Genomic DNA, 25,389 nt, shown 5'->3' with positions numbered 1-25,389 from the left:
AACCTTTGTAGTGATCACATATCTAACAGCGTTGGTGGTGCAGTATGTGTGCAATCTCATTAAAATCAGATCTTAGTTCTCGCTATCGCTAAACAAGATCTGAGGACATCCCATTAAGGGTCACGTCAGAACGACCTTTCATCCAACCAATCAGAGCGTCGCTTACCAGATCATGAAAGTGACAGTCGGAATGTGTTTTCAAACCATGCAACCACGAAATATTTAACAGAGGCTATTCAGAACGACAGTTACGGGTTTTATGATTATATCCATACAAACTAGGCCATCTATAAGCCATTCCAGAATCTTCTTCTTATCAGTTTTAATTTTTTTAATCGAGAAAATGTCAAAATATGTTTCGAAGCGTAGTCGCCAGTTTGAAACAAGTGTTGTAAAGCTCAAGAAAGCTGCCTTCTGGTTGGCTAATGTCGATTTCTTGTCAGTCATTTCATTGGTCAGTCAAAATTTGCGAAAGGTCGTTCTGACGTGACCCATAATGGGATGTCCTCAGATCTTTGTTTAGCGGTAGCGAAAACTAAGATCTTATTTTAATGAGATTGAGTATGGGTGCTGATTATGCCTTGTCTTTAACCCCACGGGGATTCTGATCAGGGGGTCAGGCTCCGTGACTTGGTTAATTATGCATCATCATACCCTTGGTTGATGTGTGTCATCATATCCCAATTGTGTTGGTTGATGCTCATGATATCAATCACTGGATTGTCCGGTCAAGACTTGATTATTTACAGACTGCTGTCACATAGATGGAATATTGCTGAGTGCGGCATTAAACAAACAAACATTAAACAACAAGCAAATGAACTTTTGTTTACTCTGTATGTATGCTAAACTATTATGATGATGTTTACCTGCTGTGAACAGACCAGTGGACCGAGATGCTGCTGTGGAGAAGATGAGGATGGTGTGGTCAATGCTGCTGAAGAGAGAGGCTGCCGAAGATGATGACTCCGCCTGCAGTAGTAAGTAGACTCCCTGGAGATGTCACTGGAGGAGGCGGCACCGTTCTAGCTAACTGCCACAATTCTAGTTTCAAGGGTCAATAATGTGTTTTTTACCGGTATGTAAAGTTGATTGTAATCGTATACTGTAAGTATTGCAAATGAACCATATCGTGAAGCATTTCATAATTTAAAAGAATAAATTTCTGATAATTGCCTCCTTTTTAAAAAATATCATCACTACAATTTTTATTTCCTAATTGGCTCTATACATGTTTTTATGCTCACCAGAATAGCACCAGTGAATGTAACCACCAAACCATTTACCAATTTGAATGCAACTAACATAGATATAAGTAAATAATCCTGCAGTTTGATAACAAAGATGGATGTACTGTGCAGTTTGATATCAAAGATGGATGTACTGTGCAGTTTGATAACAAAGATGGATGTACTATGCAGTTTGATAACAAAGATGGATGTACTATGCAGTTTGATAACAAAGATGGATGTACTGTGCAGTTTGATAACAACGATGGATGTACTGTGCAGTTTGATAACAAAGATGGATGTACTATGCAGTTTGATAACAAAGATGGATGTACTGTGCAGTTTGATAACAAAGATGGATGTACTGTGCAGTTTGATAACAAAGATGGATGTACTGTGCAGTTTGATAACAAAGATGGATGTACTGTGCAGTTTGATAACAAAGATGGATGTACTGTGCAGTTTGATAACAAAGATGGATGTACTGTGCAGTTTGATAACAAAGATGGATGTACTGTGCAGTTTGATAACAAAGATGGATGTACTGTGCAGTTTGATAACAAAGATGGATGTACTGTGCAGTTTGATAACAAAGATGGATGTACTGTGCAGTTTGATACTGACTTTATACACTGTTTTTGCCTCTATTCCAGATAATTTCCTTTTTGTCATGGAACAAGTTATAATGACAATGATACTCATGAATGAAGACTCACAGATTTATACTTGGCTCTCGTGGGAAGACTTGAAGACTCTACTCAGGTGGGTTTAGCAACATGTGGGACCTTGGTCTTGTTCCAGAATCCCATTGTTACCACCAGACTGTACCATTGACACCCACCAGTCTTCTAACCAATATCACTGGTGGAGGGGGTGTGGGGGGCTCGGTTGAGCGGGGGTGGGGTGGTTGGGTGCGTGCATGCGTGCGTTTTTAATTTGGTTTTAATAAGTGCCCCATTTGTCAAATGTATGGTGCTCAGGGCGCTTATTACGGGCGGGTGTGTGGGCCGGCGGGCTGGCTACCAAGCAACATGCAGGTTGTCGACAGCATTCCACGACACACCATGAAGACAGGTTTCTCCTAATTGCAGCAATGTATTATTTAACAATAACATTTTTTTTTGGACAGGTGATCTGACTGATGATTGTCATATTGTTTGTTGGCATTGTGTGGCACATAGCTTTTGTTCATTATACATGTCTTCCCACAATAATGTCTTTGGTTCTTTCAATAGATGCACACTTTTTGAGTAGTGTATGTTGAAGATATTTGATATACCCTGTCATTTCTGTGTACATCTGCACTCAAAAGGATGTTCTGAAATTACAACTATTGTGGAATACTGTAAATCTTGAAATTAACGCGTATCCAAATTCTCCAAATTAGTACGACTGTTGACCCCCAGCCAAAATTGTGCCCCCCCCCCCCCATCCCCGAAACCCTATCCCCACCCTTTCCCCAGTGGAATGATATCTATCCAAACAAACAAGGTGACTGATATAAATGTACCATAGGCATATATGATGTCTGCATTACAGAAGTACTCTAGGTTACATCTTGTGAGGAAAGTCAGGATTCACTTGTCCTTCCCTTGGTAGGCAATTGTATAAACTTCAAAATATATTTAAAACAAGTGCTCTACTTCCAAAACTCCACACTCCAAATCTTAGCTATGTTAATCCATCCTCCAAGTATACATCTCCACACATTTAGTTAATTAATTCACTTACAGTTCTTAATTGAAAAAATAAACATAGTTAAAACGTATCCTGTTACTGAGTGTTTGAATATATTTTGACGACATGAATGCAAAGTTTCATTAATGCGAACAAAGACCACGTGCATTTCTCACATTTAATTCAGACTTGCGTTAGTTTCAAGATGAACAGTATTTGTTTTTGTTGGTTTTTGTTTACGCGAAAAAATTCTGTAATTCTGTAAGTAAGATGAAGGAAATGAAACTATCATTGCTGTGGAAAGATGGCATATAATTGGCTCAAGAACAAAAATACCAATCATTTTGATTGGGCAGTCAAAGTTTGCTTGAGAGTTTGTTAGGTCGTCTCACTGATAGGAATCTTCTAGAAGTAATAGATGTTTTAAATGATACGGCATATAACACCTATCTTCAGTTGGTTGTAGGTATGTCGATTCTCAATCTTCAGGTTTGCAGACACACACTTTGTTTTGTGATGTTTGATAATGAATGAACATTCCTTCTTTTTCAGGAAACACCCAAACAATGGGAATGTTCTCAAAATGGCCAACTTGTATTTGAGTCAATGTGCCCTTGACCTTCGGGATGACATTGTGTCACAGGAATGTCTGTTGGAGTTACTTCCCTTGCTACAAGTCAATCTGGCATCATGGTCAAGTCAAGTAAGAATCAGTTCATTGTCTGACTCTATGTTATCATGGCATCGGTAAATCTCGTAATCCACATACCCTGTCGACTGCTTACTTATGCAAATCTAAGCACAATATTTCATCACTTGATTGAATACAGGACTCGTTGCAGTACGTTATGGCTAAGTGTACACGTTAACTTTTTTCTTGAATATATTTAAAGTGGAAAAACTCCTACGTCCATTCGAAATTGGTTAGTGAAGAACCCATTTGTTTGGACGATATCCCTTGACCGAACCTAGGTCACATGCATACTGTGCACAATACAAAACTGGAAGTGATGTAAAGGACATATTCCACACGTATCACACCACAAAATAGTGATACTGCCATAGTATAGAGTTGCCTGCCCTTGAGTTGCTAATGACTGGTACATTGTTTACCGACCTTGCTAAAGAACATCAGCATCGATGAAAGAATGAATGTCATAAAAGTTGTACAAAGAACAAGAAAATTTTGCGTATACAATATTTAATAGGTTAGTAAGCGTGCGCCATTACAAATCATTATATATTAACTACCGCCATAATATAGCATACCATGCTGATAGCTTTTACTGTGCCATCCTGCCCATCCCTTGGTATTATAAAGAACAGAATAATAACCATTGCCAACAAAAGCAGTATCATTATCACCATCATCATCAATCGTCATTCTCAGCATCGTCATCAATCGTCATCATCATTTGCACCAAATATAAATGATGTTTGTGTTCAGTTGCATTCTTCATTTTCCGTGATGTCTGCAGTAGTCCTTGGCAGAGGATTATTTATTAGTTCCAGTGTAGGGGGTTTTAACCTCCTGTTCAAGATTTTTGCACTTTTATGGCACATTGACTTTAACATGGATACCCCACTCAGACACAGTATACTGACTCTGAGCCGACCAGTCCTTGTTTATGCTCTTAATGCCAAGCACCAGGCAGGGTAACAACAAGTACCATCTTTTATGTACCATTCTTTTGTTATTACACGGCCAGGAATCGAACCCCAGACCTTACGCTCATTGGGCAGATGCTGTTACCACTAGAATATGTCCTTTGTGAAATACAATATGGGTATATATACAATTTATAACGATAAGTTGGTCTTTTGGGATAATGGCTAGGGATCTAAACACCAACCTTCTGCTCTCCGGGCAGGTGCTTCATCCGCTAGACGGTGGCAGTCTCTCAGTTAAGAAGATTTCTTTCATAAGCATCTACACGACTAGAGTTGTTCAGACGGATGCTGTAAGCAAGTTACAAGTCTGTTCGTCTCATGAGGTGACCCCTGTATTCTGGCTGTATTTCAGGTGCGTCTCCTCTCGCTGCACACCCTCTCACTGTTTCCAGTAGATTTGCCTCCTGTTGAAGAAAAGGTACGTTATTGTTTTTCACTTGAGAAGGTAACAGGTAGGTGGAGTAGCTTAGTGGTTGACATCACGCTGTTTGTTTGTTTGTTTGTTTGTTTGTTTGTTGAGTAATGCCGCAGTCAGCAATATTCCATCTGTATGACGGTGGTTTGTAAATTATAGAGTTTAGACCAGACAATTCAGGGATTGACATCATGAGCATCCATCCACACAGTTGGGATACTATGACATTCATCAACCAAGTCAGTGAGCCTGACCACCTGATCCCACGACAAGCATAGATGCTGGCTACGGCAAGCATGGGTTGCTGAAGACCTGTTCTCCCCTGGATCTTCATCGCACTGTGATCCTCATCCCTGTCATGATGGTTTGTTATTGATGTCATGTCAGTTAAAAGTCCTGACGCTTTGAATTGTGACGCTCAAAGAAATGCTGATCCGTGAAGATTCCGGGGTAGAATAGGTCTTCAGCAACCCATGCTTGCCATAAAAGGCGACTATGCTTGTCGTACAGGGCGACTAACGGGATCGGGTGGTCAGGCTCGCTGACTTGGTTGATGCATGATTGATCCAAATTGTGTGGATCAATGCTCATGATATCAATCACTGGATTGTCTGGTCCAGACATGATTATTTACAGACCGCCGTCATATAGGTGGAATATTGCTGAGTGCGGCGTTAAACAACAAACAATCAAACAAAGAAATGCTGTGAGTCATGATGACTTCCTGTTTCCTGAACTGAGTGATGCCTTTGATACTAACCCGCACTTACTCACTCACTGGCCCATGTAAGGAGTGCGACCTCAGTTAAGATATCTACTTGTGTAAGGTCACAGTTGTTATCCAGTTAATTGTTTTCAGGAGACAGAGCAGTTGGGAGTGTTTGACATCTGTCAGGCTGCGGAGAGAGTGGACATCAACGTCTACAACTACAGGGACAGGCTCCGACATCTGCAGAAGCTGGATTACAAGCTTGTTCAGACAAACATCCCCATTGGGCCTTTTGAAAAGGTGGGTGAACCACTAGATCACACATCTGTCTGATAGAGGGGCATGATTCATTTGTTTTACTTATACAGACTGAATGGACAGAAGTACCCAGAAGTAGAGATGATGTAGACGGTGAAATATTGAAATTCTAAAATTCACTTCTCCTGTTCTCCAAGCTTTGTGTGTTACCATGGTTACAGTAGGTGTCTCTGATTTAGGTTCCCCTGTACAACCTAGTGGGCAGTCTGTATGTTTCTTTGTGTTACCATGGTTACAGTAGGTGTCTCTGATTTAGGTGCCCCTGTACAACCTAGTGGGCAGTCTGTATGTTTCTATGTGTTACCATGGTTACAGTAGGTGTCTCTGCTTCAGGTGCCCCTGTACTACTGTAAATCTGGAAATTAATATGTCTCCAAATTAATGGGACTGCTGACCTCTAGCCAAAAATCTCTCTATGCGTTACCATGGTTACAGTAGGTGTCTCTGCTTCAGGTGCCACTGTACTAACTGCTGGGCAGTCTGTATGTCCCTGTGTTACCATGGTTACAGTAGGTGTCGCTGTTTAAGGTGCCCCTGTAATTCATGGTGTGTAATCTGCATGGCTCTGTTTTACCATGGTTACAGTAGGTGTCGCTGTTTCAGGTGCCCCTGTACTACATGGTGTGTAGTCTGTATGTCCCTGTGTTACGATAGTTACAGTAGGTGTCTGTTTCAGGCGCCCCTGTACTACATGGTGTGTAATCTGTATGTCCCTGTGTTACCATGGTTACAGTAGGTGTCGCTGTTTAAGGTGCCCCTGTACCACATGGTGTGTAGTCTGTATGTCCCTGTGTTACCATAGTTACAGTAGGTGTCTCTGCTTCAGGTGCCCATGTACCACATGGTGTGTAGTCTGTATGTCCCTGTGTTACCATAGTTACAGTAGGTGTCTCTGTTTCAGGTGCCCCTGTACTACCTGCTGGGCAGTCTGTATGTCTCTGTGTTACCATGGTTAAAGTAGGTGTCTCTGCTTCAGGTGCCCCTGTACTACCTGCTGGGCAGTCTGTATGTCCCTGTGTTACCATGGTTACAGTAGGTGTCTCTGCTTCAGGTGCCCCTGTACTACCTGCTGGGCAGTCTGTATGTCCCTGTGTTACCATGGTTACAGTAGGTGTCTCTGCTTCAGGTGCCCCTGTACTACCTGCTGGGCAGTCTGTATGTCCCTGTGTTACCATGGTTACAGTAGGTGTCTCTGCTTCAGGTGCCCCTGTACTACCTGCTGGGCAGTCTGTATGTCCCTGTGTTACCATGGTTACAGTAGGTGTCTCTGTTTCAGGTGCCCCTGTACTACCTGCTGGGCAGTCTGTATGTCCCTGTGTTACCATGGTTACAGTAGGCGTCTCTGCTTCAGGTGCCCCTGTACTACCTGCTGGGCAGCCTGTATGTCTCTGTGTTACCATGGTTACAGTAGGCATCTCTGTTTCAGGTGCCCCTGTACTACCTGCTGGGCAGCCTGTATGTCTCTGTGTTACGATAGTTACAGTAGGTGTCTCTATTTCAGGTGCCCCTGTACTACCTGCTGGGCAGTCTGTACGTCAACTTCAAGCTGATGTGGGAGCCAGTCCGGGAGTTGGTCAAGAGTTACGCCGTGGGAATGGAGCAGGATGTCTTCTGGTCAGTCATGGGTGACCAGCTCAAAATTGCAGCAGAGCGAGCAGGTAGATAGCACACTCACACATTGTAAACCGAGAAGGTCATGTTCATACAATAGGTTGGTTTGTTGGTTATCGACGCACTCAGCAATATTACAGCTATATGACGGCAATCTGTATGTAAATAATTGAGTCTGGACCAGACAATCCAGCGATTAATGTCATGAGCATCGATCCACGCAATTGGGATCGATGACATGCATCAACCAAGTCAGTGAACCTGACCACTCGATCCCGTTTGTTGCCTTTTACGAAAAGCATTGTCACCTTTTACGTCAAGCATGGGTTGCTGAAGACCTATTCTACCCCGGAATCTTCACGGGTCTCATACAATTTGGGGGAGATGGGATACCCAGTGGTAAAATGTTTGCCTGTCACACCAAAGGCCTGTGTTCAATGGTGTTTTATTCCCAACATTCGTACAATGTGTGAAACCCGTGCCTGGTGTCACTTGTTTTTGGAATATGGCTAAAAGCGGCGTAAGACCCTACACACTTGAATGTATTTCAATGGCAGTATTTTTGAACCATGACAAAGTTTGTTTGAGCTGTTTGTTAGTTGTTAAACTCGTCACTCACATGTTCAGTAAACTACGGTTATAACAAACTCAAAGAGTCCACTAAGTTTAGTTTGTTATAACCATACTTCATTATAAGGATATATACAGCAGATGGCCGGGACCAAAATAACAATTTGTTATATCGTCAGTTCGTTATAAGCGTGTTCATTATAAACATAGTTTACTGTAGTTAGACTTCTTCATGTTGGAGGCATTGCTGGCTTGTTGGTAAAGGTTCTCAGCTTTGACATGTTTGAGGTGTGGAGTTGTGGTCCTTGGTTCAGATTGGCTGTAAATTTGTTTCTCAATTCAATACCTGTGCCTGTTTCACGTAAATGTCTTCAAGCTGCGTCACTTTAGGCATTGATCACGTTCTGATGGCATGACTGAGGCAGGGATAGTTTTTAACAACAAATTTGTATGTAGCCTTCAGGGCTTACACCTTTTGAAAGTTACTGGCCCTTCTCCAAACTAACTGGCCCAAAACTAAATGGTACAGGCCGCAAACGTTTTTACCTGCACTCTGAGATTAAATCTTGCTTTCTATTTGCCTCATTTCGTGGTGATTTATGAGTAAACAAAGTAGTTGTTGTACACATTACGAAATGGCAGCCAGTTGTCATTCTACTGAGATGATCCAATTTAATAAATTAAACATACACGGAGAAGGGGTGAAATTTTGACTAGCGACAGATGAGAGATCTACTTTTTGTTTCAGCAAGCCCTTTGTAATTTTTACTGGCCATGGGCCAACAGTATAGCTTTTAAATCAACCCTTTTTGAAGTCCTGGTGAAAATCCCTTTCCCAATAAATACACACTCTTTCATTTCAATAATGACAAAGTTTTGGTCACTCACTGTTTTAGCAAAGTAGTTTTGATAAACAAACACTCACATTTAGTTGGATATTTAAATAGTTTTGAAACTAGTTTTCTTGCTGTTACCTTCAATATGATCACTTATTTGTTTTCTAGAGAAAGACAGTGCAGCGGTATCTAGTCAGTCAGTCACAGGGGATGTCAGTATGACAGGTGATGTGACAGCTGTGAGTGAAATATACACCAGTTGCCATAGACACCAGAGTAACAGCACTGGTGCGGCGCCAGACCACGTCAACATGAGGCTGCAGCTGTGGCGGGCGATGGAACTGTTCCCAGACAAGTGCGAGGCCAGGGGGAAGCTGGTTGTGCCCATCTTCTTAAAGTTTCTTAGGTGAGGAAAACACAAGACTATGACGTCAGTATTTTTTATTATTTAAGTAAGGCTATTGCAGAAAATTATTTGACGAGATTAAAATTAATATTTTTTCTATTGGCAATTGTTTTTGATTACCATGAATACTGATGTTAGATTTTTGATAGTGGGAGGGGGAGTTTAAGGGCTGCAAGTTGCCCATCTATTGAAAGTGCAGCAATTCACTGTACAGAGTTATGTCCCTTTAGTGTGCTGGAAACCTGCATCACTTGGTTTTTCCTCCCACATGAGCAGACACACCAATATAACTGGAATACTGTTCAATATGGCATTAAACATCACTCACTCACTCACTCACTCACTCACTCACTCACTCACTCACTCACCCAAACCCACTCACCCAAACCCACTCACTCACTCACATAGATTTTTTTCTATATTCCCCCAAATGTTTGTGAAACTCATTTTAACAAACTGTATTAGTGAGTAAATAATGTCTTTATCTATTTTAGTTTCATAAGAACATGCTGTCAGTCACACTGATATAAACCCATACATGTTTCTACTTGTGGCTAGTGAGGAGTACCATAGGCGAGACATGAACTCTGCCCCGACAGAAGACATCTCCATCCAACATGGCCACGCTGACCAGTCAGAGTTTGAAGATGAGGATGAGGAGGATGAGCCGAAAGATGAACCTTCCGACCAACCAAGGGGCAAATATTCCAAGAAGAAGAAAAAGAGACGGAAGGGGATTATTCCGTAAGTCTAGTGGTAAAGCATCTGCCCGGAGAGCGGAAGGTCTGGGATTCCCAGCTGTGGCATACCAAAAGACGTCAAAATATGGTACTTTTTGCTACCTTGTCTGGTGCTCAGCATTAAGGGGCTAGAACAAGGACTGGTCGGCTTGGAGTCTGTATATCGTGTCTGAGTGGGGTATCCATGTTAAACTGACATGGTATCTCAGTGGGCTAGCACTATAAATCGGCATTGGACTAGTACAAGCAGACACACACACACAGACATGTGTTGCTATAGAAGTGCAATAATCTTGGACGACACGTTAAAACCCATTTCCCCTCACCTCAATAAGTCAAAGTTAATCATTCAGTTTGTAAGCCCCTCCAAGACTAACATCTTGCAGCATTATGATGATGAATTAATATGAAACCATCTCTGCATTCTGTGATTGTTTCAGATCACTGCTGGCACACTTGCATGTTTTCTCCAAGTTCAAAAGTCCCAAGTCCCTCCATAAAGACCAGGAACTGAGGAAGATCTACCAGGAGGTGGGTGTCTCCATGCTGGACCTACTTCCACCCTAGTGTCAGATCAGTATTATAAGAAGTGGTGGTTTGAAACAGGGCTCTTACCTCCTATCTGAACAAACCCTTGTGAATGCATGTTGTAACAGTGTGTTTGTCATCGTACCCTGTATGTGGTGCATGGATTCAGTGTGATGTGTTTTTGTCTTCAGCTGCTCCACCACAAGGATCTGTCTGTACAGAAAGCTGCCTTCAGTTGTGTTCTCACCTACAACCACAAGTACCTCAACCCATACAGGTAGGTGACCATGGCGATGGGGGACGGGACCGAGGAGGAGGAGGGGAGATCTGGAGAATAACAAACAAGCTTCTAGGAATTACAGATTATGTCCTGAGTGAATGGATGGTGAAAGTCCCAAACCTTCATCTTCCCGAGGCAAGGGAGTTAACTGACTCTAAAAGTCCTTTTTCCACCCTTGGCTGGAATTTCTAGGTTTGAACGTAGCGCTACTAGTGGCTATTGCGAGTTATGTCCCTTCTATCTCCCTCCTATTGACCAATCACATTCCACCTCTCATATCACATGCATTTGCTTCAAAGAAAATGGTGGCCCCCAGTCAAGACGATCTGATCGTTGATCAAGATATAAAATGTAATACAACAGGTCTTACCTCAAAAAGTGCTTAAAATCATGTGAGCACCTTGATTAAGAACATGAATAGATTTGCAAAATATCTGACGATACCCAGTTGGCAGTTTATATCTTTTTTTTAAAATCCTGCTATCAACCGAAATCTGCACGTTGAAATCCATGTTGTTCATAAACCGGATGTCAATTTTGTTACTCGATTTTGATTGGACTATGCATAGACTCATCAGTCCAGGCAAAATATAACTCCATAATTGCAGCCTAGTTCGGCAAGAGTGGAAACTGGACTTTTACAGTCAGTTAACACCTTTGCCTCGGGAAGATGTGGGAAGATGTGAACCTTTGCTGAGGGACATCTTTCAAACACTGGGGAAGATAATCCATAATTCCTCCACCCTTGCTGGATATTCTATATATTACTCATTGACTTTTTAAACAAGAAAATGAAGAAAAACATGTCAACCCTACGGAGAACTTCCCTGAGAGTAGCCTATTGTTCGATGTAATGTAATCAGTTTGTGATGTCATGAACAATAGATGACATCATGTCAAATTTTTTCAACAAGGAAGCACTGTGATGTCATAGTTAGGCTTCACATCACCAATCAGCATTGTGAATCTCTAAAATATTGGAAAGTTGTTTCACACGGTCATTCTACCCTTATGTTAATATTCACAAATACACGTGACATTCATCACTTAGCGTAAGGCAAAGTACACAATATTTCAGAGTCTTTGCTCTAGTGTAACAAAGTTGTATTTATGAACAGATCATTTTAAGAGGAAGTGCGATGTAAATAATATACAAGCAATTTGGCAGTCATTCATTACGATACCTTCCCCAAGGACACGTCATGATTCAGGACTGTGTTTGGGGCCTACTATGCAATGCCAGAAATGCCAAATTTCAAAGATTTGGAAAACTAATGTGAATGCATTCACAGGTTTCATTTGACACACAGTCATTGTTTTTGTTGTTGTTTTTTTATCTTTTGAACATTTTTTAATTTTTCTCTTGAAATTTAAAGAAAGTGTTGAAATGAATGACAATGTGGTTGAAATGTCTCAAGGTTTTTACCAACAACATCAAAATCAGAGGTGTAACTAAATGTTAAATGATGTGAATATATGTGTTATATACAAAATCATTAACACAGAAATGGTTCCGTGTTTCAGAGAGAACTTTTCACGTCTGCTCGATGACAAGACATTTAAGGAGGAAATAATAGCATTCAGCATCGACCCCGACAACACGCAGATCAAATCGGAACACCGACAGAACATCCTGCCTGTGCTTATGGGGTAGGTTGTTTGTAGCAACCTGTGGTAATTCATATTCCTGGACTCGGTGCAATGTTTGTTTGTTTGTTGTTGCCATACTCAGTGTAGCAATATTCCGGCTAAATGACGAGGGATCGGATGCTGACTTGGTTGACTGTATGTCATCGTACCCATGGCATGGTTCATAAAATCAATTACTGGATTGACAGGTCTAGATTATTTTCAAAGTGCTGTCATTTTGCTGGAATATTGCTAAGGCGCATTAAACAACAAGGAAAATGTTTTTGATCAGTGGCGGCTGTGTAGAGTTGTGCTGCTTAAACATGACAGAAATCTTTGATACTAACTTCCAAGAATAATGTTGAAATCGATGTTAGCCCCAACTCACTTTCACCGCCTCTGTGGTCTAGAGTTAGAGCGTCCGCCTGGAGATGTGTCATACCAAAAGATAGTACTTGTTGTTAACCTGCGACTCGGCATTAAGGGGCCAAAACAAGGACTGGTCGACATACACGTGGCTTCAGAAGTGCACCTCACCTCACCCAACTTAATAATAATCAATATATTATCTAAATTCTCCATATGGAGATCTGTCTAGAATCTCTATAATACTTGCGTCATTGATATATTGTCTGTTGTCACTGGGACATTGACCAGGTCAGGTTTATTGTGTATTGTGATGTGTTGGGTAGGGGAGGAATATGAGATGTAGAATGTTGTATGATGCAGGGTCCTGTATGGGAGGATGCAGAGCCGTACTGTGTATTGTGATGTGTTGGGTAGAGGTGGAATATGAGATGTAGAATGTTGTATGATGCAGGGTCCTGTATTGGAGGATGCAGAGCCGTACTGTGTATTGTGATGTGTTGGGTAGAGGTGGAATATGAGATGTAGAATGTTGTATGATGCAGGGTCCTGTATTGGAGGATGCAGAGCCGTACTGTGTATTGTGATGTGTTGGGTAGAGGTGGAATATGAGATGTAGAATGTTGTATGATGCAGGGTCCTGTATGGGAGGATGCAGAGCGGTACTGTGTATTGTGATGTGTTGGGTAGAGGTGGAATATGAGATGTAGAATGTTGTATGATGCAGGGTCCTGTATTGGAGGATGCAGAGCCGTACTGTGTATTGTGATGTGTTGGGTAGGGGAGGAATATGAGGTGTTGAATGTTGTATGATGCAGGGTCCTGTATTGGAGGATGCAGAGCCGTACTGTGTATTGTGATTTGTTCGGTAGGGGAGGAATATGAGCTGTAGAATGTTGTATGATGCAGGGTCCTGTATTGGAGGATGCAGAGCCGTACTGTGTATTGTGATGTGTTGGGTAGGGGAGGAATATGAGGTGTTGAATGTTGTATGATGCAGGGTCCTGTATTGGAGGATGCAGAGCCGTACTGTGTATTGTGATGTGTTGGGTAGGGGAGGAATATGAGGTGTTGAATGTTGTATGATGCAGGGTCCTGTATTGGAGGATGCAGAGCCGTACTGTGTATTGTGATGTGTTGGGTAGGGGAGGAATATGAGATGTAGAATGTTGTATGATGCAGGGTCCTGTATTGGAGGATGCAGAGCGGTACTGTGTATTGTGATGTGTTGGGTAGGGGAGGAATATGAGGTGTTGAATGTTGTATGATGCAGGGTCCTGTATTGGAGGATGCAGAGCCGTACTGTGTATTGTGATGTGTTGGGTAGGGGAGGAATATGAGATGTAGAATGTTGTATGATGCAGGGTCCTGTATTGGAGGATGCAGAGCAGTACTGTGTATTGTGATGTGTTGCGAGGGGTAGAGGTGGATTATGAGCTGTAGAATGTTGTATGATGCAGGGTCCTGTATTGGAGCATGCAGAGCCGTACTGTGTATTGTGATGTGTTGGGTAGAGATGGAATATGAGATGTAGAATGTTGTATGATGCAGGGTCCTGTATGGGAGGATGCAGAGCCGTATCGGCAAGGAGACCACAGGGAAGGCCAAGAGTAATGTTCGACGTGCTGTAGTGTTCCGCTTCCTGGCTGGGTGCAGCACAACAGAACTCAAGGTCTTCCTTGACCTCGTGTTCCAACCCTTACTCAACTTTGTACAGGGTAAGTCGTAGTAGTGAACTCTCATTATTCTGAAATCTATGTATTATCTTACGATGTACTGTAAATCATGAATTTAATGTGTCACCATATTAATGTGACTGTAGGGCTGGGACAAATCCAAATTTACTATCTGGATACCCAACACCCTACTACCCCATCCTACCCGGATACCCGCTAGCAGCCTCAAGAGTTGGGTACAAAATGTCTGATTGGGAATTGTTTTACTGCAGCTCTGGCAAAGTTATTTAGATACACGTATGAAACGATCTGATCATGTTGTTGATAAAAGCTTTATCCTTACTTGAACATATAAAAGTCATAACGAATGCAAGCATAGTCTGAAAGAAATGTAAACATTAGCTATACTTGTAGTGTAACCATGGATTTTATTGTTAATGTCATTAAACAGTATATCAGTATCTAACCTGGGTAGTGGTTAGGGTACCCAAGTCCTACTCAGAACTGACCCGACCCGAGTACCTGAGTTAGCTGAGTTAGCCCTTGAGTGCTAACCTTGAGCCTAAATGCACCATGAATTACTGAGAGTAGCCCTACCTTTGATGTTAAGGAACTAATCAGCAAATGATAATACCAAGAATGTAGGCTTTGAAGTTCATGAGATACTATGGCAGGGTTAGAAACTAACAGTTTTCGTCCACTAGTCCTTATAATGATAACATATAGTAAAACCCTTAAAAAGGGCACATTTCTACTAGTCCTTATGATACCTTTACCATTGGGCAGTTTGGCAAGGACTATAGGACTAGTGCCAATTTCTAACGCTGCTATGGGGTGATAGCAGTTTAACTGCATATTATCATTTGCTGTCTTCACAAACTAATCTTGTCCCCCATGACATGTGCTCTAACTTTCTTGAAATCTTTAGGAGGAAATTTCAAATATGGCATTTGCAATTAATATAGTTCTGATCTCCAATGATTGTACAGGTTCTAAGAGAATCTACACCAGTTGCCTCAATCCTTTGAGTTATTCAAATAGTATTTTGTATGCTAAATCTACCTTTATTATGTTTAACAGCTAGTGATTGCTCTAGAGGTAGTTTCACAGACAGTCTCAGTTGCATACATGGCACTCATTCACAAAGTCTGGAATATAAAGACTGCTCGACACATTCCCCCTTTACGAAGTTTGTTCAGTTCAAGTGACGTGTATGATCACAACATGTATGATGAAACAACTTCTTTCAATATTGGAAACTAAATTTTTAGTCCTTTCACACCTTTTTTTTCTTTTCCATGAAAGTAATAATTTACAAAACGTTTGGGCAAATATTTTGAAACATTTGTAAAATTCCTCTTGTGTGGTTATTACTAATTTTGTCAAAGCTAACAAAGTTCTGTGTGTATGTTTTACAGATGACCCCGTGGCCATGATAAGGAAGGTGTCGGAGACCCTAGATGTAGAGAGCATATTTCCCCTGAGGAGAATGAGAGGGTAAGTGAGGTTCTGCTTCTAAATAAAGATGTCCTGGAATACTGTACTGGATAAGTGAAAGTTCATGGTAGCCCAGCTTATCATATGAGGATTTCACTACCGTATTTTCTTGAGTATAGTGCGCACTTTTTTTCGAAAAAACACAGCTGTGTAGAAGGGGGTGCGCATTATACACGAATTATGAGTTTGGATGTTTTTTTCCCCCCATGGAAAGACATTACCGTGAGCACGAAACACCGGAAATACCATGTCAACAAATCCATACTGAAGTACGCAAAATACTTATGTAATTACACTGTCTGGCTATAAAAAGTGTTCTTTTTATATCTGGACTTATGTTTGTAACTTATTTCATTGATTTTATTCAAAATTCCTTATAATATTGTTTTTATTAATTTCGGCGAAAATCGTGTGTGAAGCGATCGGAAGATCGCACAACTCACCGTTATTAACAGCAACCACGGTCAGAATACCGCTATTGACGCCTTGAAACAAACTTTAGTTGACAGAGAATGGATACATATATCATAAATGACATACTTTGCCTCGTTAAAAGTCATATTTGTTTTTGTTTGACGATTCTATGTCAACATGAAATTCTCGCGATCACGTGCGCGTGAGCCTTGACGGTGACTGGTCAGACATGTTCCATGTAAAAAATAATACCCGGGAATAGCGATCAACTGCTTCGCTTAGGGTTATTATTATTTTAAATATGTTTAGTAAAGGTTGCATATAATTAAGAAAATAATGGAATATATTATTCCTTATAAATAAAATAGTTTCAGATACAATTGTTGCCGATCCTTGCATTAAAAATCTTATAAAGTTATATCATTGGGTGTGTCTTGACCGAATCACCGGTCGATTCCAAGAAAATGTTTGTACAGCTGATTGCTGTTTCAAGCTTAGTTTACGAGAAAATACGCAAGGTAATCTTAATCCCTAAATATAAAACAATGCCTAACAGAACAATAAATACTTTTTAAACGGTAAATAAACATGTCTGGTGATTTTTTATCTCAAATTTCGAATTTGTACTGACGAAGTTTCTCAGCACCCGTTCGTTTGCCGGACTTCGCTGAAAGGGTACGGTGTACAAATTTACTGCGCATAATATTCAAATTTCTTTTTTTCCAAAATATTGAACCCGCTAGAGGGGGGTGTGCATTATACATGGGTGCGCACTATACTCAAGAAAATACGGTAGTTGAATGCTGGATTGCCAATAGTATTAATGGTATATTTTATTCGTCATATTATGAACTCATATTCCTCCTCCTTCCCCATGAGTCTCTTGGAATAAATCTGTGGTGCCCTTGCCTGGAGGACGGCAATGGTTTCTTTAACGATTTATGGGATGGACAGCCCAGTCATCTGAGAGGCAGCGATTTGCCATGCAGAGTTGCATCCCTTGTGCACGCCAGAAACCTGTGATCATGGATTTGAATCCTGTTTTGACCCAATTATGTTTCTAGGTTTGTCAGCACAATACCCGTGCTCGTGGGTTTCACCGAAGTGGTAAACGTCTGAGGCCTGCATCTCTTCAGGCTTTCCTCCCACATTAAGCTGACACGTCGTGATATAACTGGAATACTGTTTAAAGTGGCTTTAAACCAAACTCACTCACTCACTTTAATGATAAACCACTTATAACCTGAGTAGTTGATTTTGAGGGGATCTTAACCTAAAAAGAATTGACCACTTGTCTGCCTGTAGCAATACAGCAAATACTGTTTCTTAATGAACACTATCGACCACGTGGTGTATGTGTTTCGGGGGCATGGGTGGCCCAGTGGTCTTAAGCGTCGCAATTCGCTGTGCAGAGTTGCGTCCCTTAGGCGCAAAGAAACCTATGATTGTGGGTTCGAATCCCGGTTCGCCCCGATTATGTTTCTAGGCTTGTCAGCAACATACCCGTGCTCGTGGGTTTCACCAAAGTGGTAAACGTCTGAGACCTGCATCACTTCGGGCTTTCCTCCCACATTAAGCTGACACATTGTGATATAATCGGAATACTGTTCAAACTCACTCACTCACTACATTTGTTTCACTGCGTGCCTCTGTCTGTCCATCCTGCTGCAGAGTGCTACACACAGTGATGGTTGTGATCGGGAAGCTGCGCCACCTACTGGATGACTTCCTGCCATCACTCCTGCGGATCCTGCTGGGGCTGGCCGCCACCTGCAACTCCTGTCTTGAGCTGCGCGACCAGCTGCGGCCTGGTGCTGTCACTGCTCTCAAGACCATCCGGCAGACGGTCAAACTAGCAGTGCTGGAGGTGTGTGCTTTTGTCAGTCTCATCCATTAGAAAGGTTTTTAACTGAGGTTCAATACCCTCTGTCAAGATCTGACAGACTGTTCACAAAAGGTCACATAGGTGTACTCTGATCAACCTTTACTCCAATGAGATGAAAGAACCAGTTGTTTTTTTATTCTACCTGATTTCAGCTTTTTAAATGTATTCATGTTCATTTTTCTACTCACTATGTCCCTGATGTGGAGACCCATGAAGATCCGGGGTAGAATAGGTCTTCAGCAACCCATGCTTGCTGTAAAAGATGACTATGCTTGTTGTAAGAGGCGACTAATGGGATCTGTTAGGCTCGCTGACTTGGTTGATGCATGTCATTGTATCCCAATTGCGTGGATCGATGCTCATGATATCAATCACTGGATTGTCCGGTCCAGACTTGATTATTTACAGACCGCCGTCATATAGCTGGAATATTGCTGAGTGTGGCGTTAAACAACAAACAAACAAACAATAATCTGATGCAGAAACAATGGTTTGAACAAAGACACAGAACACATATGTTCCTCTTGTCAACACCTAGCTCTATTAGGTGTACATGCTATGGCCCTCGGAAACGACAGGGTATGAATCACGCTCAACATTATACAACTGTTATTATTCTCCATTCGACAATACCTTATTACATCCCATTTAGAGATATGAGTTGGTGCTAGTGTCCACATTGGGAAGTAGTGGTTAAGGCTGTTTGTTTTGTTTCAGTTCTTTGAGGAGTTTGAGAAGTATGCCTTCAGTGGTCGGGAGGTCGAGGCCGTGTTTGAGGCAGTTGTCTCCCCACAGGTAGGTCCTACGTCACAGTGTCAGTCTTTGGAAATGATGGAATTCAGAATCTCCTGCGACAGCGTCAGATTTGCTGGTATATATTTTGACATTTAATCATCAAACTACAACAAATATTACTTTTAAAGAGTCAAAGTATGGCAGTATGATATATATGTATCCATTTTCTGTCAACTAAGGTTCGTTTCAAAGTATCAGTAGCGGTTATATGATCGTGGTTGCTGTAAACAAAGGTGAGTTGGTATAGCGGACATTATGGAACAGGGCTAACAGAAGTTGTAAGTACTGGATGGACACCAAAATTAATGTAAATATTCTTGAATGAAAGTTTCATTGAAATTAATTAAATAGATTTAGATTTCAAACTTGAGTCCAGATATACAATTAAACACTTTAAACACGAGACATAGATGAGACGTAATTTTAGGTGGGGGGTCCGGCTTATCTACCGCACATAATATTTTGATACATATTTCAAGGACCAAGTTAATACCTCGGCTTATCTATGAGATCAGTAGAGGACCACCCTATCAAAAGCAATCAAATCTGTTAACCTAATTTTATTCCGATTTTATTCAACTGCTAGAAAACTATGCACAAGCCAAATTACTTCTTCTTGGTGACTTTACAACGAATGTGAGAAAACAAGTCAAGAAAGTACAAACATTAACGTCAGATGGACTACAACTGCACATCAGCAGCCCCACTCATCGGCCTGGTCACATAACTGACTGGGTAGTGACTAGGATAGAGTGCAATATCATAATATCTTACATAAACTATTGTGATGAAATTAAGTTTAGATTTACCCAAACAGGCTTGTTGTTGTCAATAATGTCAGTTGCTGAAGATGGAAAGTACCTTTTTTTGTTATATCTCAAATGGCCACAAAGTAATCCCTGCATAAATGTGCCACCACTCACCAGTGGAGTGAAATATGTTGATTTCTTTCAAAATTTTTGCGAAAAGTTACTTCTCTGCTATTTATCGATAATTGATGGATATTTAGTTAACGATAATCGATCTCTACGATCTGTATTGATGGCCAGCCCTACTGACCACGACATGGTACTCACTAAGCTTTCAGTGTTACAACATCAAGAATATGGACACGTCAGCATTTGCAAATAACTTAGAAGAATGAGGTCTGCTTACAGATTCATCAATTGACATTGACAAAATCTGTCAAAATTACAACTCTTCCCTTACCAAACTACCAGATCAACAGGCACCAGTGGTCCAAAAGCAGATTCCTAGTAGACCAGCAACTCCCTTCTATGCCGAAAAAGTTGCCCTTGCTGAAACACAATGTCGTATTGCGTAACAGCAGTGGCGAAAGACAAAACTAGAGGTTCAGTGGCAGATCTACAAAGCAGCATGTAATGCTGTTACTCAACAGATCATCTGGAAATGTCTATTGCCTACAGAGAATCAAGGACTGTGATGGTCGCCCAGGCAATCATTACAAGCTTATATTTTCTTTGATGAGCAAGAAGATTTCGCCCCAATTTACTCACTTGTGTAAAGCCATGGAAACACGATATTTATGTTTCTGGTCACGACTTGTTCCTACGTCTGTCTTGCTGACCACCTGTTGACTTCTTTCAGCTGGACAGACTGGTCACTGAGGGGGTCTACTCTGCCACGCCCCTGCTCAAGCTGTTCAGTGTGTGGACCAGACACATCAGGTAGGGCACCCCTCGTACATATCCCTCCACACATACACCAGGGGAACTACTGCGACAAACCTCGGATCTCTACCCCTAACACTTTCATCCACATCTATTATGAAATTAAGGGGCGGTCGGGTAGCCTGGTGGTTAAAGCGTTCGCTCGTCACGCCGAAGACCCGGGTTCGATTCCCGACATGGGTACAATGTGTGAAGCCCATTTCTGGTGTCCCCCGCCGTGATGTTGCTGGAATATTGCTAAAAGCGGCGTAAAACCATACTCACTCACTCACTCACTATTATGAAATTCCCTTTGTCACAAATCTCCCATGTGATGTGGGATGATAATCAGGATATTAAAAGAAGTTTTTGTTTTTTATGTCCAGTCCAGCAAATCTCGTTCTTTACTCACATTTATTTAAGCTGAAATTTGGTATCGTACGTCGACATTTGACTCAATCGTTGCAACTGTTATCATTAAAATGACATTTTATAGACTTATCAAGACATTTGAATACTTCTATTCATAAAATCATTCTCATGCAAAAATTTGAAGAAAATAATTCATCATGGGTATCCTATTCATTATAGATTCAATGAGATGTTTGACCCTGAAGCATTTTGGTAATCATAACAGTCTGCGACGTTAGCCACTTGTCCAAAACCAGTATCTAATAAAATTCTGTTTGGTCTAGTAAGATCAGCTGATAAAACTCCATATGATAACACTAAAATGTACTGAAAATGATGCTAAGGCTTAAAAAAATAAAGAATTGGTTCTCAGGCAATGTTTTTGGAAAATATAGTGCAGGTGGGCAGTGTTTTTTTTGTTTGGGTTCGTTTTTCAAGCAAGTATGTAACCAAATTTTGTTTACAATAATTTCAGGGAAATCATGTTCTTAAGTATTGTAGCATTTCACTGCCTGGGTCTTGTTTTCGAGACACGGAATAGTTAAGATTTTATAAAAAAAAATTGCAAATGGAAATAAAACAAAACATATGGCAGACTTTATGATGATGCGGGCAGTGCCTGAGAACGAAGACTATTTTATTTTTAGCCTAAGAGCTAAGTTTGAGCTGGTGGACTCAAAAGTATTTGGCACAGACTGTTCAGCATCAAGCATTGTGCAAAGTCACTGCACCTAAGAGTGACATGTCTCTCTGCCTCCTGCTTGAGTACAGATGGATATATGGACTATCATGATAAATGTCTCCATAACACCTTGTCACATAACATGTCTAATGCAGGGATGTGAAATCTCCGCGGAAACGCGGAAAATCGCGTTTTTTAAAACAGTAGTCCTCGGAAAAAATCATCTTCCGTGTAAAAATATAATCAAAGATTTAAAAAAAAACCACTCTGAAAATTATGATCGAAAACCGGACAACCGTCATGGATTGTTCTGTTTTCGACCAGAGCTTTCAGCAGCGTAGGTTTTCGGGTATCATATGTTTTCTATCACGAATACTTGCACTATAACGTGGGGTGTGGCGTCACACAGAAATTGTCAGATGATGGCTTGTTTTTAAGATACATTTGTCTTTTAGCCTGTAAGTGAATGAGATTATTTACAGTTGTTCATGTGATTAGCGAGAAAACTATGAATGTTTCTTCAGCGTCCAAAAACCCATAACATGGGGATATATGTTGTATTAATGTCTTATGTTTGCAATGGAGTTTTGGTTTTTTTCAACAAAAGGTAAGTAAGTACAAGGTAAGTTTTTTTCAATATGCTTCATGATGGGGAAAGGGTCAGACATTGAATGCTTGTGACAGTTGTCCTTGTGTCTGGGGGATGGGGCTTGAAGTTTATGGCAGTATTGCTCCCAGACCTGGCGGGTAGCCAGGTGCACGGAAGCTATGCCCAATTTTTTTAAAAGTACTGATTTAACTTCGAAATTTTACTGCATCTGCCATCTTGTTTTTTTTCACTTATTGACTTTTGCCATTGACATTACATTTCTTGGTGTGAATAATGTCCAAACTGCACGAAATTGCTTAAAATGCAATCAAATGTTTAAAAAATTTCTGGGGGGCATGCCCCCAGACCCCCCTAGACTTTTCCTCTTTTTTCGGGAAAACCTGCTCACATCCCTGCTAATGTTCCCATGTACTTCAGATATTTCCATCTGCTGGCAATGCCAACCAAAGAAGCACCAGAGTTAACTCCCCTGTCAGCTGTGTTTTCACTTCTCAACGCTAAAGGATGTACTTCAAAAGTGTCCAGCCTCATTCTGGAGATGGTGGACAATCTTCTCTCCTTGGAGGAGAGTGAAGAAGGGGAGATAATGCTAAAGAACCTCTCAGAGGTTGACAGGGAAAACTTTATGTCGTGCAAACAAGGTAAAGCATTCCGATATCATTTTGAAGGATTTCATAGTGTTTATAGACAATAGCCATCTTATCAGGCATTTTTTTCAATTTCACATATTTATGTCTGATTGGTATTGAGGAATAAGGGTTAGGCCAATAGGAAGCCCTTGCAGATGTGATTTCATTACATTTAAACAAATCTTTGCTTGTCTGCTAAATCAAACAGGATTTAGATCACAACAAGAATGAAACGATCATTTCATTACACAGAGGCAAGGTGGGAACAAGGATATGATAGGCCCGGAGTACTCTGTTGCTTGCTGAAAAAGGCAAATATTTTTGATTGGGTGGTCAGGCCCCGTTTTTTGGTTGATTGTCATCACACCCATACAGCATGGTATGGTGCTCACAAAATTAACCACTGGCTTGGGGACTGGGCATTTATTATAGAGGGTGAGATTAACGGGGATCATGAAAAAGCGAAAGAGGGGTTCACCAACTATATGGGTGGGATGAAAAAATGGCTGTGCTATTTTTATAAATTTAACAGTTATTAATTTGAACATTATCTAGGAACTGGTCTTTTAATTTCTGGAGGGGGCATAAAAAAAGGTTACATAGAATGGCGGGATTGGCAAAATATGATCCAGTCCTAAGACTGATGAAACCTTCCCCACAATATTAAATACTTTAATTTGTAATAAGAAAATGATTGAAGAATTTTATTACTGCAGCAACATTCTTTCAAGATGAAAGAGTTGCCGGGTAAGTAATGTTTCTCATCTACAACCTCGATGTATGAGGGTATTGACTGAATCTGTTGGTGATGTAGCTGGCAGCGAGTGTGGAGTTGGTCTGCTCCGCCCCTTCATCCCTGATGTGCTGGTGTTTCTCAAGAAGTCCGTACAGTCCTTGGGTTCTGCTCTCTCCAACAGGAAGCAAGGCTTTGTCACCGAACTCAAGATGCTAGCCAAGTAGGTTGACGGGCAAAGTGTCATTGGAGGAAATCCCACTTTTTGTATTAACTTGAGGTTTATGCAATAAGCTTACACAATATTATATTTGGTTCCTGTGTCCTGTTCAAATATAATGTTTTCTTTTTCAATGATAGAATCTTATTGTATTTCAGTTTTATGCAGCTGTTTGTCGGCTGTTTGTTGGCTCTTTGACAGTTTCCTTTATGGATTTTTAGTTTAATTGTCTTGGCAGGATATAGCCAGGTTTTCTTGTAGATGGAAAATATGAAATGTTTATCCAAATTTTGTCAAATGTCATGTAATGGCTGCTTGATGACTATGAGTGGTTAAAGACGTCATTCACTGGCAGTGTGATGTGTTCTGTTCTCAGAGTGAGCTGCCACGTGACGTCCGATGACCAGTGCACACTCCTCTGCTCCATGCTTCTCCCCTTCCTGGACCAGAAGGTCAAGCGGACCATGGTGAATACTCAGAATACTCACTCACTGGACGTGTGTGTGTGTGTGTGAAGCTTGACTTGTGTGAGAGGCTATATTACATTAAGTAATACGTTACCACTGTTATACCGAGGCTGTTGTCTCCCACAACTGCTGCTATAGCGAAATCTACCACAGAGATCTCAATTACCTCATGCAGCACGTGCGTAGCCACCTAGCTGCCATGTGACACCCTTCACTCTTGTCTCCTTCGTCTGCTTAGCAAGACGTGTTTTCTCCTGCTGAAGCGTTCCTTGAAGATTTGGTGATATTTATTATCGTTTATTCTCTAATAAACTGTGCTTTTATGGGGCGTTGCGGTAGCTACGCTTGGTTATAATTTTCCCGCCAAACGGAAAATTTTTCCCGCCCTTTTTTCTATATACTTGCGGGGTTCGCGTATGCACGTTGTGTTTTACGTTTCCCCTGTTCTTGTATGTTTTGGGGGTTAACATAACTTATTTCTTTAGTAAAAGTTATATGTGTATGTTATATGTTCACATTGCTCGTTTATTTTCTTGTGAAAATGTTCGTTTGTGAATCATTGTGGTGCGTGCGTTGTAACCATGTTTTGTTCTTTGTTTCTAGAAAACAATCAATGTCTGACATGGATATGTCCCCTGTCTCCACCCCCTCTACCCCTGCTCCTCGGAGTTGTGGGGTGTGCAGAAAGTTTTTGTCGTCCCGGGATCCCCACGAT

The 25,389-nt window shown here is 41.1% G+C and overlaps 1 protein-coding gene across 1 annotated transcript in view; it reads left to right on the top strand.

Moving 5' to 3' along the window:
- LOC124141476 (small subunit processome component 20 homolog) overlaps positions 1 to 25,389 on the top strand; it is a 91,814-nt gene that overhangs the window by 18,913 nt on the left and 47,512 nt on the right. Inside the window, exons 16-34 of the mRNA XM_048402402.1 lie at positions 883 to 980; positions 1,883 to 1,991; positions 3,459 to 3,609; positions 4,930 to 4,995; positions 5,852 to 6,001; positions 7,521 to 7,677; positions 9,205 to 9,442; positions 10,001 to 10,186; positions 10,623 to 10,713; positions 10,902 to 10,987; positions 12,515 to 12,640; positions 14,537 to 14,703; positions 16,080 to 16,158; positions 18,244 to 18,439; positions 19,175 to 19,252; positions 20,861 to 20,940; positions 23,043 to 23,266; positions 24,069 to 24,210; positions 24,584 to 24,674. Coding sequence (XP_048258359.1) covers positions 883 to 980; positions 1,883 to 1,991; positions 3,459 to 3,609; positions 4,930 to 4,995; positions 5,852 to 6,001; positions 7,521 to 7,677; positions 9,205 to 9,442; positions 10,001 to 10,186; positions 10,623 to 10,713; positions 10,902 to 10,987; positions 12,515 to 12,640; positions 14,537 to 14,703; positions 16,080 to 16,158; positions 18,244 to 18,439; positions 19,175 to 19,252; positions 20,861 to 20,940; positions 23,043 to 23,266; positions 24,069 to 24,210; positions 24,584 to 24,674 — 2,515 coding nt within the window. The remainder of the gene's footprint in view (positions 1 to 882; positions 981 to 1,882; positions 1,992 to 3,458; positions 3,610 to 4,929; positions 4,996 to 5,851; positions 6,002 to 7,520; positions 7,678 to 9,204; positions 9,443 to 10,000; positions 10,187 to 10,622; positions 10,714 to 10,901; positions 10,988 to 12,514; positions 12,641 to 14,536; positions 14,704 to 16,079; positions 16,159 to 18,243; positions 18,440 to 19,174; positions 19,253 to 20,860; positions 20,941 to 23,042; positions 23,267 to 24,068; positions 24,211 to 24,583; positions 24,675 to 25,389) is intronic.

The sequence above is a fragment of the Haliotis rufescens genome, unplaced genomic scaffold, assembly GCF_023055435.1.
Source record: "Haliotis rufescens isolate VD_foot unplaced genomic scaffold, xgHalRufe1.0.p SCAF_26, whole genome shotgun sequence".
NCBI classification, from domain to species: Eukaryota; Metazoa; Mollusca; class Gastropoda; order Lepetellida; family Haliotidae; genus Haliotis; species Haliotis rufescens.
This window is presented reverse-complemented; position numbering and strand designations above follow the sequence as displayed.